At 40.6% G+C, this 14,189-nt stretch overlaps 1 protein-coding gene across 4 annotated transcripts in view; it reads right to left on the minus strand.

Moving 5' to 3' along the window:
• Positions 1 to 3,080: 3,080 nt before the first annotated feature.
• The window catches only part of LOC115372371 (rap1 GTPase-GDP dissociation stimulator 1), a 46,440-nt gene continuing 35,331 nt past the window's right edge, over positions 3,081 to 14,189 (minus strand). The window contains exons 10-15 of one of the 4 annotated variants that reach the window (XM_030070211.1): positions 11,206 to 11,331; positions 9,979 to 10,118; positions 8,696 to 8,822; positions 7,110 to 7,238; positions 6,525 to 6,641; positions 6,403 to 6,419 (exon numbers count right to left, since the gene is read on the minus strand). In XM_030070211.1, coding sequence (XP_029926071.1) covers positions 6,565 to 6,641; positions 7,110 to 7,238; positions 8,696 to 8,822; positions 9,979 to 10,118; positions 11,206 to 11,331 — 599 coding nt within the window. In that variant the 3' untranslated portion in view covers positions 6,403 to 6,419; positions 6,525 to 6,564. The other 3 variants (XM_030070208.1, XM_030070212.1, XM_030070209.1) reach the window with 3 other exon arrangements.

Genomic DNA, 14,189 nt, shown 5'->3' on the forward strand with positions numbered 1-14,189 from the left:
GCATTTAAAGAAGAACCATGACATCAACCCAGCTTCAGTGATCTGATATTTAAATACATCATTTTAATTATATGGGTCCCTTGCAGTGTTTTTTCTGCTGGCTAATTTCCCAGTAATTTTCTTGTTTTCTTGTTTTGTTTTATTTTGTTTTGTTTTGTTTTGTTTTTTCCTGCTGATTGCCTTTCCCCCCATGTTTTTCAAAGTCAAGTGTATCTGTGCAATTTTCATATGGTTACACCAAAACAAAAAACAAAAACGAGGCTGCAGGGCCGGTGCATTAGCACGGCTGAAGAGACAACCCTTTAAGCCGCCGCCTCCCAGCATTTTCCAACGCCAGGTCAATAACTAACAAAATCGACGAACTGCGCCTGCACATCGCATCCAACAAGTGTTTCCGTGACTGCTGCATTTTTCTGATATCAGAGACATGGCTGCAGCCATCTATACCGGACTCGGCTATTCAACTAGGAGGTTGCACGATGCTTTCTACTCTGCCCTGCACCAAAAGTACTGAGCCCTAATTTCATTGCATTATCATACCGTATATGATTGTGCAAGATCTATCTATCTATCTAATACTGAAAAATAGTGGTTAGATTTAACCAGACAGTGGAATTTTTCTGAAATGATCCCTCATACAATATCTGCATTGTAACAGTTTCTAGTGAATTAAATAACAATGAAATTAAACTATTCCTCATTTTACCAAGGACCCCCTGGAGGCCCCTCATGGAGGTGAAAGGGTGCCCCGACTCCACTTTGAAAACCACTGATCTTGCTGTCAGGATATTGCCATTTGTGTCTGCAGTTTATACACTGCTATGTATATGTGCACAATTACACAGAATGGTGTGGATGATTAAGTCTCATGTGAAATGAATATCACTTTAAGTTGAAATGAAATAGATTTTATTGTCCTAGAAGTCACCAGATAGATGTGTCTCCTTCAGGTCCACTGAGTTGAATATGGGATTCCATTGGTGCCCACTGAGCCCATTTCTGCTGCAACACTGACATCTGCTGGACTATTTGGCCTGCAGAAAATAACTGGTCAAAAAGCAGTGCTGTCCCTAGACATTTGGGGGGCTCCAGGCCAAAAATCATCTGGGGGGCCCTTGTGTTTTACCATGAATAGATCAATGTTGGTCTAAAAGATAAACAACTTGAAAGATTTTATTTCACCCTCTGACTCCTTTTTTTTTTTTTTTTTTTGGACGATTTTTTCGTCATTTTTCTTGTATTCTTGTATTGAATTTATGGTAATTTTTCTTGTAATATAATTTTAAATATATAACGATTGCAGGTGTAAATAGTTTTCTGGTAATTGTTTTACTAGTTCTTTGATAATTCTCGGGTATTTTTTGCTAATTGTTTTTTGTAGGGGTAATTTTTTGATAATATTCTTATACTTTCTGATTTCTTTGATCATTTTTATTTTTTTTTTATTTTTCTACTGGTTACTAAGTTTCTCAAAATAAAATTCATTTATTTTGCTTTTTTGTTTGTTTGGCTACTTGTTTGTTTAAGAATGTTCTTTTTTTTCCTGTTAATTTGCTCATTGCCTTTTTCCCATGTTTCTAAAAAGAAATCAGATGAATTTTCTCCATTTGCAAAGGGTTAATTGAGCTTTCAAAAAACAACAACAGATGATTGGTTGTGGGGGCCCTATATTGAGGAAGGCAAGGTCCTATGGTGCTGTGTTTTTATTTGCCTACAGGGCAAAATGGTTCTGCACAGCAGCTATAGAAGAAAATTTCACTCAGACTTTATGAATGGCAGTATTGTATGGAACCTTAAAGCAGAGATGGTCTAGAAACAAGATGGCTTCAACAAAGCTGCACACCTACCTTAGGAGACAAGTGGTGCATCCTGAGTCTGTTCACTCCAATTTGAAAAAGCTTTACCTACAGATTATGACTGGTACGTATGGCTCATGGACATTCAAGTAAATACTAGGTGCTTTTTTTGACAAGCCACATACGTATTTTTCCCACACCTTCCAACTCCAAAGTGATATTTTTCAGACAAATAAATCAGGAGATAAGTTTGTTCAGTGGTTCTCTGTTGTAGCTAGCATTAAAAGCTGACAGCACCCATTTAGGACAAAAGAAGCATTTTCATATGACTGGCAGCAATGGTAGCCTAATGCATCATCTTCCTTTATTGCAGTATCTTAGCTTAGAGGAAGGAGGCAAACTGATTCAGTCATTCATTATTCATTTTCTGGAGCCTATCCCAGCGCTCATTTGGTGGACGGCAGGTGGCAAATTCATACCAAAATTAATTGGTGTTTTTGTCTTTAGAACAAGAGTGAATGTAGTGTGAACTTGAGAAAAGATATGGTAGTTCACCTTTAAAACATATAAGGGACGAGATTAAAACAACAGATAAATAGTAAATGGTGAATGTGTTTTGTTTAGAATCTTGTAACCTTGCAACACTTGGAAAGTGATGGTAAACCTTCTTTGTGTGGATTAAGGAAGTTAAGAATGTTAATGTTAATGTTTAAAATTAATGTTAGCTGGGGGGAAGTCCAGCTCAGTGGCAGGAGGCTAACAGTTAGCATGTGGAGCATCAAAGCTCAGCAGAATTGTAAATGGAGAACCTTTCCTCAGTGCGTTTCTGAAGATAAATAAAACAAAATAAACATCTGGTTGGGTGCGGGGGGGTCACATTTTTCAAAATGAGTGAACTACCTACTACTTTTAAACAACTTTTAAGATGAATTTCATCTTCAGCCCTTAGCCCTATCTCTGACCAAAACAACATTGGGATGTACTAATGAACTCACAGTAATCTCTTTGTGGACATTGGTCATACAGTTTTACTGCATTTCCATCATTTATGTATTTCTAATTTGTGGTACAGTTACAGCTGAATTTGGACCAAAAAAGCATTTGAATCTTGCTCAACTCAAAACAGCTGGCAGCAGAACCTTTGATTTGGTGCATTTGTGTGTGTGTGTGTGTGTGTGTGTGTGTGTGTGCGTGTGTGTGTGTGTGTGTGACTTGTTACATGTGGCTAGAATTTTTCAGAGTTGGACTGTTTAACTGATAAGAAAAATGCAATAACTAGAAGCCTTTTTTGGGAAGACAAGACATAATTTTATTCTGCTTACTGTGGAACACAGCTCTAGAAATGTCAAAAAATACCTTCCATAAATAATGAACAGACAGAGTTGTTCACAAATGTTTAACAATGTCTAGCTTGTATACATATTGTAGGTTCATACAGATATCACATTGAACCATAGCAGGAATATCATTGCTTTATATCCTCCACTCACAGATATTATATCAAATGATGCAAAAGAAAGGTTAATCACTTTAAATTGCATAAGTGTTTTTACACCACACCACACACACTGACCCTTGTCCCTATGGGTAGGCGACGAAAATGCACATTGAATTGCTTTGTATACAGCACCTACTGTACACCTATTATTATTATATACATATAAATATCCAATGATAGCTAGTTCAATATTCAGTGACTTCTTCACATTGTGCTTCTATAGGATACCGCTCTGTCAGACATGTATTGTTACATTAGTTTTGCTGTCTACCATAAAACAGGAAGCCTTCCTTAGAGAGGTCATGATATTGCTCTTACTTCACCGACTCTGACAGTCTCTGTGATAATGATAAACAAGAGACTGGACGATCCAGATAAACTGCTTTGATGCTGGTGGATGAGTCGGTTACATGTTCAAGATTTCTCATGGTGGCACAAGTCTTTGGTGGTCTTCACCAGGTTTCAGCTTCTCAAAAATACCTCAGCCTAAAAATAATCTTTTCCCAAAGGATTTGTGATAGGGATAACTTAGCGAGTAATGTTTGATTTCATCACAATATTTCAAGTCAAATTATCTTGCCTTTTCTTCCCCAACATTTCTCTTTGCAATGATGTAATATCTTTCAACACATGCATTCCACATGACCACAAACATTAACACATTCAAAACAAAACTGTGGCAAAACTGTCTTAACTCCCAGCAGTCATAGAGTTACTGTTTGTGATAAATAACTATAGCTTTTTGCTCATATGATGTAGAAAGCATTTTTTAAATGGTGTCAACTCAAAGTAATGACACTCGAATACTGAATAAAATTATTAATATTGACCTGGACTCAGTTTGCCATTTTTTTTTTTAAATTGTGGAGTAAATTAATGTGTTTTGGCACTAATAGCCCTCATTAGACACCATAACAATTCTGGCCCCTGCCTGCTCTATATAATATGCACAATCATCCTCAGGTGTGTAGGTGAAGTCCTTATAGTGATATTTCACCCGTTTTGAAAAAAATGATATTATTTCACCTACCCTTAGGTGCTATCTTCCTCTCATTGTTACTGAGTGCTGGATACTGGCTGGATGCTCCAAATGCTAACTGTTAGCCTCCTGCCTTTGGGGTGGACTTATAATAACTCATAATAATAATAATGATAATAATAATAATAATAATATTCTTGAAATGACCACTGTAATGCAAATCAAAATGTTTAACATCACTCGACAATTATTACCCTTCAAAACCTAAATGCATACATTGATTGTGCATGACCGATGCTCAAATTGCCGTTTAAAACGGTATTTACCATGCTATCAACATCCAGAAAGATCTGGTAACCTCTGCAGTTCGTGGATCACCCCATGCCAGAGGAGCAGTAGCCACCACACATGACTGTTCAAAAATTAACAATGTTTTTTCCAGCCATTCCAAGCTGTAAAAATTCTGGTACACATCATCAGACTCATACTTCATTAAACAATTGTTCATTAAACAATTTGAGTTGATTAGGGTGAATATTTCCAAAGGAAAGTCCACCTCATATAGAGCTGAACTGTCAATGATGGGTTCAGATGCAAATTATGCAACTAATTCTAAATGATGTCCTCCCTAACAACCTCCCCTACACACCAGAGGATGATTATGCATATTGTAAAAAGGAGGCAGGGACCAGCATTGACATGGTACTCTGATGACAGCTAGTTTCCAAAACGCATTACCTTACCTCACAATAAAAATGGTGAACAGAGTCCAGATCTTCGATAATCATATTAATAAATATCTGTAGTACTTTGAATTGCTTGTATTTCATCTTAACAGACCACCTAACCAGTTCTGATGAACAGAGGAAGCACATCTATCTGTAATTCCATTTGTTATTGACAACATTCTGCATGGATTTTCTGGAAATTTCTATGTTTTTTGTCAAAATTCTTTTGGCCGTCTAAGCAACCATGTCTCTTTAATTGTCTTTATGGCAAGATACACTTGAAGCAGAGTTTGTGCCAAATAACAGAGCTGCGTTTCATTAGCTGTTTGACTTCCACTCATCGACTTCGGCTCAGCCTTTGGTAATGCACAACAACAGACATTACATGGAGGCCACTTGGAGATCAGAGGCAAAGTGAGCAGGAGATGAGCTGGGAGGTTTAAATGGACAGTTACATGAATATTGGTTTGTCTATTCACGCTCATATAATTTGCCCCTCCTACAAGTTGACATTGCATCATAAATAACAGATAACTGTAATGCACTGTGTTTAACATTTGCCTCTGAAGTGGCCATGGTTGGGTCCAAGAGTCAAAGTACACTTCAGTTTTTCAGAAGAATGGAATGACACTAATGGTGGTGGAGATTCCCCCACCAGGCCACGCTGAGGGGAAGCCATGAAGGCCAGTTAAACCACTAATGAAATGTAGCGCAGAATTTCAACCTTACATTAAGTGTTAACCTAACAACAAGTCTTTAAAACTGTCAACTCATTTACAAAATCTTTATTTTAGACCTTACAACATTTAGGTCTACAGACCTTCACCCAACTGCAGCTTCTAACAGATTCTGTTCCCTTCTGATCAGTCACACAAAACTAGGTGTGCCGTTCAGTCATACTGAAACTGTGAAAATGGCCTTGTCCATCTTCAGTGAGCTGTGACAAAATGATCTATCTGTGCAGTAAGATACTTTGACTTAAAATATGTCATTGAAAGAACTGGATAAATCTGAGTAAAAGATGAAATCCTTTGCCCTGCCTGTCAGATTTTTGCAGTGTGTTGGTCTAGCTGGTGTCGCTGAGCATGGTCAATATGGAGCTGGCCTGAGATGCCAGCTTACTGCTGCTGTGATCTGCCAGCTTACTGAGGCTGTCCTTCATATTCACAGAATCCATCTCCTCCTTCATCGCACCTGCAGCAGAATGGCATTGAGGGATGGATGTAGGAAGAGAGAGACAAGTGGGAGTAGACAGGAGAAAAAAGGAGAAGTGATCAGAATGATGCATGAAAAGATTTTTAAAAATACTGTCGTCCTGAGCTCTCTTTCACTTTAAAGACCTGCTGCTGAAACAGGATGTTTGGGTGGGACATGGTACAGGGAAGTATCATTCACAAGTGTAAACCAACAGGATATCACTTTGGGACAGAAAGACAATTTTATCTGACGGCATAAGGTGGATAAGAGAGGATGGTTAAAGATTTGTGAGGGTTTCATGGGTTGAAATTTTAATTTATACCCACTAGTGCAGGATGATGTCAGTATTATTTCTACACTTTGTTTTTAAGAGAAGTAGAAGTCATGTGAGGTCATTTCATGAGAACTTGAAGGAAAAGAGGACATGTGAGATGCTGGTTGGTCTGTAAAACAGAGACTAGGAGTAAGCACTGCTCCACTGAACAGGACCTCAGGCCTCTTGAAGCCAGTCAGGGGTCATGTCAGCTGAGAAGGCTTATAAATCAGCTATTGTAGCCTCCCAACCCTAAATTATGTCCCTCCTTGTTTTAGCTGTTGAATAGGCTGCAACTGCTGTTGCTTTGTTCCACATACTCACACTCCAAGTGTACAGTACCTCAAGCATCATACCTGCCTTTACCTCATCTCCATTTATCTGGTCATTTTTAAGAATGTTAGCTTGGGGGAAGTCCACCTCAGTAGCAGGAGGCTAACAGTTAGCATCCAGCCAGTATCCAGCACCCAGTAACAATGAGAGGAAGGTAGCACCACTGCTGTCCTCCAGAACATTTAGAAGCTGAGTAGAATAATATCACATTTTCCAAAATGGGTGAACTGTCCCTTTAAGTGTATGAGGTAACTGTAAAACATACCGGAGTTGGCCAGGCTGCAGATGAGGCCTAAAGCGCTGAACTTGACCTCCACCGCCCCCGCAGGATCATCTAACATCTTCTGGAGTGTTGGGACCAGTTCAGCCTCTCTGAATGGAGCCTGCACAGACTCTGTAGCATTCACACACACACACACACACACACACACACACACACCTATGCATGATTGAATGCGTTTGCACATATGACTAATTAAAGCACATTCCGTTAACATGCATTCTGAATGAATTATACACTTTGACTGATCTGTCACTTCTCTAACGCCTCTTAAAAAACAGCTGTGGAAACAGATTATCTTTGCTATATTTTATTTCACAGTGCTACTCATTTATTTGTTTGACTATAATTTCTAGCTGTAGGATACAGTACAAAAGGCTGACAGCTTAGAGCTGTGGTTTTAAGAATAGCACATTATTAGCATCCTCACTAATAGCACATTCTCTCTTAAATATAGTGTAGCATCACATAGAATGCTGTGAATCCAGCCTTTGTAGTTCTTGTATTAAAATGAATGTTTTCTGGGATTTCCACACGCATTACAGCTGCAGATGAGTACTGCAAAGTATAGTGTGTGTTTTGCTATCTGAAAACAGTCTTTTTTATCACTGCTTGTCACAGAGGAAAACAGTTCAGTGCTTGGCACTGGCTTCCCCTAAAATGTGTTGTTACATAAGTTGCCATCACAGTTCCTGTCTGCAGCTGTAATGCATTTGCTCAATGCATTCCATTTTTATCCGACAGCTTATACACATATTTAATTCAAATTCAGTTGCTGGCTGTGTGTCTGTCAACCAACTTGTCAGCAGCTACATGCCTAGGGAGGGGGGAGGGATAAATCAGTGTTCTTCTCTTCATCCTTTCATCCATTCATGACAGTGGTTTAACTTTGCAAATATAAAATTTCAACCAGGTATATCATGGGCCACAGAAGACCTGATGAACTTTTCAGGCTACTCAGTCAAAAAGGGGAGTGGCAGTGGGTGGGACATACCACAAAAAGTCACAAAAAAGTGATGCAAGGTCCTGGACAACACACTAACTTTTCACACTGGTTGGGCCACACCCACTTCCAGACAGGCCACGCCCATCTTCTTCTTCTTCTTCTTCTTCTTCTTCTTCTTCTTCTTCTTCTTCTTCTTCTTCTTCTTCTTCTTCTTCTTCTTCTTCTTCTTCTTCTTCTTCTTCTCCTTTCTCATCTTCTTCTTCTTCTTCTTCTTCTTCTTCTTCTTCTTCTTCTTCTTCTTCTTCGGCAGTTTCTCCAAAGGGGATCTTGTGGGGTGTCCTCTACTGCCGACAAGTTGGATGACACAGCCACGCCCACTTTTGGTCGCGCTCTCTATTACAGATTCTGGACCAGAGGTAGTAGCTCTACAGAGAATCGTTAATTTGTTCAATCTGTTTATCTCATAGTGTGTTAAGAGAATGAAAAACTCTACCAAAATAGCTGTCTTTATGTCCATCTGCATCACATGGTACTGATCAAAGTGTTTACAGATTACAGAGCTCCTACTCTATTTTCCCTGATCAGCGGAACTTTGGATTTTAGAAAGTCTCTGAAACTGCTTTACCGATGTCAACAGCAGATGCTATTGCCAGGGCAACCAGAGCTTCATTCTGCATGATCACATGTTCACTGCTTGCCATGGAGATAAGGTGCCGTACCCCATCTGCTTTGGTTACAGCATGGATAACTTCCTGTCAGGGGGAGGGAATCAATTAGAGATGTTCATTAAGTCTCTGTTTTTTTGTGTGTAAATGTGAGCCAAAAAAAGAAGAGAAAGAGACTGAGAGTGTGTAAGTACATAGGAAATGCTATGCTCTTATACAGAAACAACTAGGATCTTCATAATATAAAATTAATCCAAATCACAGGTGTGATGATGAAGGTATCTGTGTATGTGTGTGTGTGTTCTGTTATTTCTGTATTCTGATGACCAAATGGGGACTGCCTGTCAGTCCAAAGTCCCACTATTCCAAAACTCCAATAGTCTGAATAACATCCACAAAATAAACCTGGTTAGGATTAAGCAGAGGGTTCCTCAAAAAAATCCATGATTTATATTTCATACAACACATGATGCACTGTGTAAATAAGATAGCTTTGGAGTTGTTGTAAAGTTTATTTATTCACACTGATGGAGCTAGGCTAATGACTCCCATTGACTTTTAGTTTATGCTAAGCTAACACAAAATAATACCCATAGGAACTAAACCGATGTACACAGGTGAAAATGGTATCGAACATCTTGTCTCAGTCAGGGGAAGTCGGGGGACTTTATTTTGCCCAAAACACGGGAGTATTCCTTTAACGTTAAGGTAAATGAGTGGTTGCATTTCTCAGCAGGCATGCAAAACTCAGTATAACATTGGCAGTCACTGAAATCCAACTCCAGATTGTGTATTTTTGGAGCAATGGGCCTTCAGAGCAATAGGCATTTGTTTTTGAGATAACAGGTTGTCAGACTAATGGGCTCTCAGTCCCAAGCGACATTTTTCAGACTGCTGGGATTTTGTAATAATGGCCCCTTGGACCAACTGCATGGCACCAACCAACCTCAAAAGCACAGAAAGTGAAGACATTTGGTTGCTTTTCAGTTTTCCCAGAGGTTAATGACTGTTGGGTAATGATTTGAACCACTGGAGGGTGAACCATGCCCAGTTTAGTGAGATAAATACACAGTGCTGAAATACTGACAGTATAAAGTATATGACTATACAGTTTACAACTCAAAAGTGTTTAAAGTTGAAGATTAGAGTTAGTATATGTTTTAGTTTAGAGTTTGAGGATGGGTCAAGGGCATCATTATTATAGTAATGTGTGTGTTTGTGTGTGTGTGTGTGAGAGACTAACAGGGTTTCGGCTGTGTCGGATGAGGGCTGCCAGTAGGCGGTTGGCTTCTCCCCTGACTCCTGCATGGTCCTTAGCGTCACACCACTCCATTACTCGAGCTAACAATACTGCATCCCTCCCCAGCACTGTGGCTGCCTCCTCTGACAGATCCAACCACACAGGGCAGTCAATGAAGGAAGGATGGAGAGAGAGAGAGAGAGAGAGAGAGAGAGAGAGAGAGAGAGAGAGAGAGAGAGAGAGAGAGAGAGAGAGAGAGAGGAAACCATCAAAACAGAGATTGGACAGAAAAAAGGGCATTTGAGTGACTAAAATATAAGCAAGTGAAGAAACAGAGACAGTAAATGTTGAGATAATAGGACAATGACATCTATGATGTGAAATGAAGAATAATGAACAGCATATTATTGCAGAAGACTGTATAGGCTGAAAGGAGAGAGAAAAAACTATACAGCAGACATTACTCAGAAGATAGAGCATACTCTGCTTGCTTTAATTGACTGTTCTCTTCACATGAACCCTATGTTCAATACTTTGTCATGTCATAGAAATTATGTTTTGTTTTGTTAGGTTTTGTTCTTGTGTCTTGTCTCGTGACTTCCTGTTTTATTTTGAAATCCCACTCTCCTCTTGTGTCAGGTCACTTGCCCTTCCCCTTGTGTGTTTCCCACTGGTCTGATTGTCTGCCACGCCCTGATTGTTTCCACCTGTTCCCCATTACCTTGTGTGTAGTCCCTGTTTCCCTTTGTCTTGTTTTGTCCTGCCAAGTCAAGTGTTTGTCCATGCTCCATGTCACGCCAAGTCAAGTCTCGTCATGTCAGGTTATGTATTTCCTTCGTTACTTTGTTTTGCCATAGTTAAGTTTTTGTGTCTTTGCTACTTTGTTTCGTCATAGTTTTGTTCTCATATTCTTTTGATACTTTGGTCTTGCCTTTGTTTCCTGTAATTCCTCGTTAAGAGAGATTTTCTGTTGTTACTTTTGCTATGGTGATTTTCCGTTGTTACTTTTGTCATAGAATATTTCTCTTGTAACTTTGTTTTGAATTTAAGTTGTTACTTTTCTAATTAAAAGAATTAAGTTGAACTCTTGTGAGTCGTGCGATTGGGTTCAATCCTTGTAGTCTAAGAACTGACATACTTTGCATGTGTGTGTGTGTGTGTGTGTGTGTGTGTGTGACTGTACTGAAATAGTATTGCTCAATCCATTTGCCATGAATAACACACACACACCTTGTCCATCCACCATCATGCGTAGTGTTCCCAGCAGCTTGAACTGAACTGGTGGCATGTCGGATCGCAGGAGCGTCTTGATCCTCTCCGTCACCCCGTCCTCCAGCATCCGCACTTTGTTGGTGGCTGGAAGACAGAGAGGTCAGTCTGACAGAGGACAAACTTGTTCTATTTTGTGTGTGTGTGTGTGTGTGTGTGTCTGTCTGTCTATGTCTGTGTGTATATGTCTGTCTATGTCTGTCTGTATATGTCTGTCTGTGTGTCTGTATGTCTGTGTGTCTGTCTGTATGTCTGTCTATGTCTGTCTGTATATGTCTGTATGTCTGTCTATGTCTGTGTCTATGTCTGTATGTCTGTCTGTCTATGTCTGTCTGTCTGTCTGTATGTCTGTCTATGTCTGTCTGTATATGTCTATGTCTAAGTCTGTCTATGTCTGTCTGTCTGTCTATGTCTGTCTGTATATGTCTATGTCTGTCTGTGTGTCTGTATATGTCTGTGTCTGTGTGTCTGTATATGTCTGTCTGTATATGTCTGTGTCTGTATGTATGTCTGTCTTAGAGTTCTCATCGGGCCTGAAAATTAAGAACCGACCCGACCCGGGCGCGACTGGGCCAGCCCGAGGCCCGACCCGACCCGACTAATTAGCCGAACTTTAGGCCCAACAGCCGATAAAGCCCGAAAAAAAAAAAAAAAATCGCCAAATTCCCCATTATTTAGCAGAGCCGGTCGGCCGCGGCACCGGGGCACCATCAGTCGGTATGAGGCGGGCCATCAGGCAGCTCACCTGTCAGATCCGGCAGACCTGACGGGTGGGCGCGGTATCGGACGGTGCCGCGGCCGGCCCGCCTGATACCGACTGATGGTGCCGCGGCATGTGCGGGTCAATACGGTAGTCTAGAAAACTGGAGATTTTTTTTTTTTCTCGTGCGCCCCCAAGTAGGCTAGATTGCGCCCTGGGCAGTTGCACTGCCCATAGCAAAAACCGTCCCTGCTGCCGAGTCTGCCAGCACAGCGGGATCCTGCTGCAACTCTCTCTCACTTGTTTGCGCTGCGCACGCACAGCTGGTCGTCTGTCTGTCACTGAAAGTTTAGCCTCCAAATCCAATCCAGTCTCTCACTCTCTCCACCAGTCACAGAAAAATGAAACGTCATAATCAATAACACAACACATAATTCTATTTTTTTTTTATTAAAAAAAAAAAAAAAAAAAAAAAAAATCCCCCACAGAACCCGAAGCCCGACCCGACCCGCCTAATTCACGTAAATTTTAGGCCCGACCCGACCCGAAAATGTCGGGTCGGGTCGGGTCGGGTTCGGGCAGAATATGAGAACTCTATTCTGTCTATGTCTGTCTGTATGTCTGTCTGTATGTCTGTCTGTATGTCTGTCTGTTTGTCTGTATGTTTGTCTGTATATGTCTATGTCTGTCTGTGTGTCTGTATGTCTGTGTGTCTGTATATGTCTGTCTATGTCTGTCTGTATATGTCTGTCTATGTCTGTGTGCAATCTGAATCTGTTGATTCTTTCAAATCTAGATTAAAAACTCATCTCTTCAGCCTAACTTATGGCTGACAGTTAGTGGTACGGTGGGCTGGTTCTCTGTCTCAATGAAGTAACCCAAGCACTCACCTGCCGACGAGATTATGAGATTATTGCTCTCACGGAGCTAATTATCAATTAGTCTTCTGCAGATAATTAATGTTCCACCTTTGTCTCTGTGTGAGTGTGTGTGAATGGTTGATGTGTGTTTGTCCGAGTGTGTGCTCTGTCTATTATAGATCCAGGTCTTCATGGTGTAGGTGGCTGTGTGGCCCGGGTCCCTGGCTGCTCTGGTGCATCTGGCTTCCCTTGGCGTCATCATCCCTCATCCGCCACCTATCTATCCTCATACATTCTATTGTTTGTTATCTGTGTTTACAACATCTATTGCACGTCTGTCCGTCCTGGGGAGGGATCCCTCCTCTGTTGCTCCCCTGAGGTTTCTTCCTATTTTTCTCCCCGTTAAAGGGGTTTTTTAGGGAGTTGTTCCTCATCCGATGTGAGGGTCTAAGGACAGAGGATGTTGTATTTTTCTGGAAAAGCCCTTTGAGACAAATTTGTAATTTGTGATTCTGGGCTATACAAATAAATAAAATTGAATTGAATTGTGTCTGTCTATGTCTGTCTGTGTCTGTCTGTCTATGTCTATGTCTGTCTGTGTGTCTGTCTGTCTGTCTATATCTATGTCTGTCTGTCTATGTCTGTCTGTGTCTGTCTGTCTGTCTGTCTATGTCTGTCTGTGTGTCTGTATGTCTGTCTATGTCTGTCTGTCTGTGTGTCTGTGTGTCTGTCTGTCTGTCTATGTCTGTCTGTCTGTCTGTATGTCTGTCTATGTCTGTCTGTCTGACTGTGTCTGTATGTCTGTCTATGTCTGTCTGTGTGTCTATGTCTGTCTGTCTGTCTATGTCTATGTGTGTCTGTGTCTGTGTCTGTGTCTGTCTGTCTGTCTGTCTGTCTGTCTATGTCTGTCTGTCTGTATATGTCTGTGTGTCTGTATGTCTGTCTGTCTGTCTGTGTGTCTGTATGTCTGTCTGTGTGTCTGTTTGTCTGTCTGTCTGTCTGTCTATGTTTATGTCTGTCTGTGTGTCTTTGTCTGTCTATGTCTGTCTGTCTGTCTGTATATGTCTGTCTATGTCTGTCTGTGTGTCTGTATGTCTGTATCTGTCTATGTGTCTGTATGTCTGTCTGTCTGTCTATGTCTGTCTGTGTGTCTGTATGTCTGTCTATGTCTGTCTGTCTGTATATGGCTGTCTGTCTGTCTGTATGTCTGTCTATGTCTGTCTGTCTGTATGTCTGTCTATGTTTGTCTGTCTGTATATGTCTGTCTGTCTGTGTGTCTGTATGTCTGTATATGTCTATGTCTGTCTGTGTGTCTGTATGTCTGTCTGTGTGTCTGTATGTCTGTATGTCTATGTCTGTCTGTCTGTGTGTCTGTATGTCTGTCT

Source organism: Myripristis murdjan, chromosome 15 (assembly GCF_902150065.1).
Source record: "Myripristis murdjan chromosome 15, fMyrMur1.1, whole genome shotgun sequence".
Taxonomy (NCBI): Eukaryota; Metazoa; Chordata; class Actinopteri; order Holocentriformes; family Holocentridae; genus Myripristis; species Myripristis murdjan.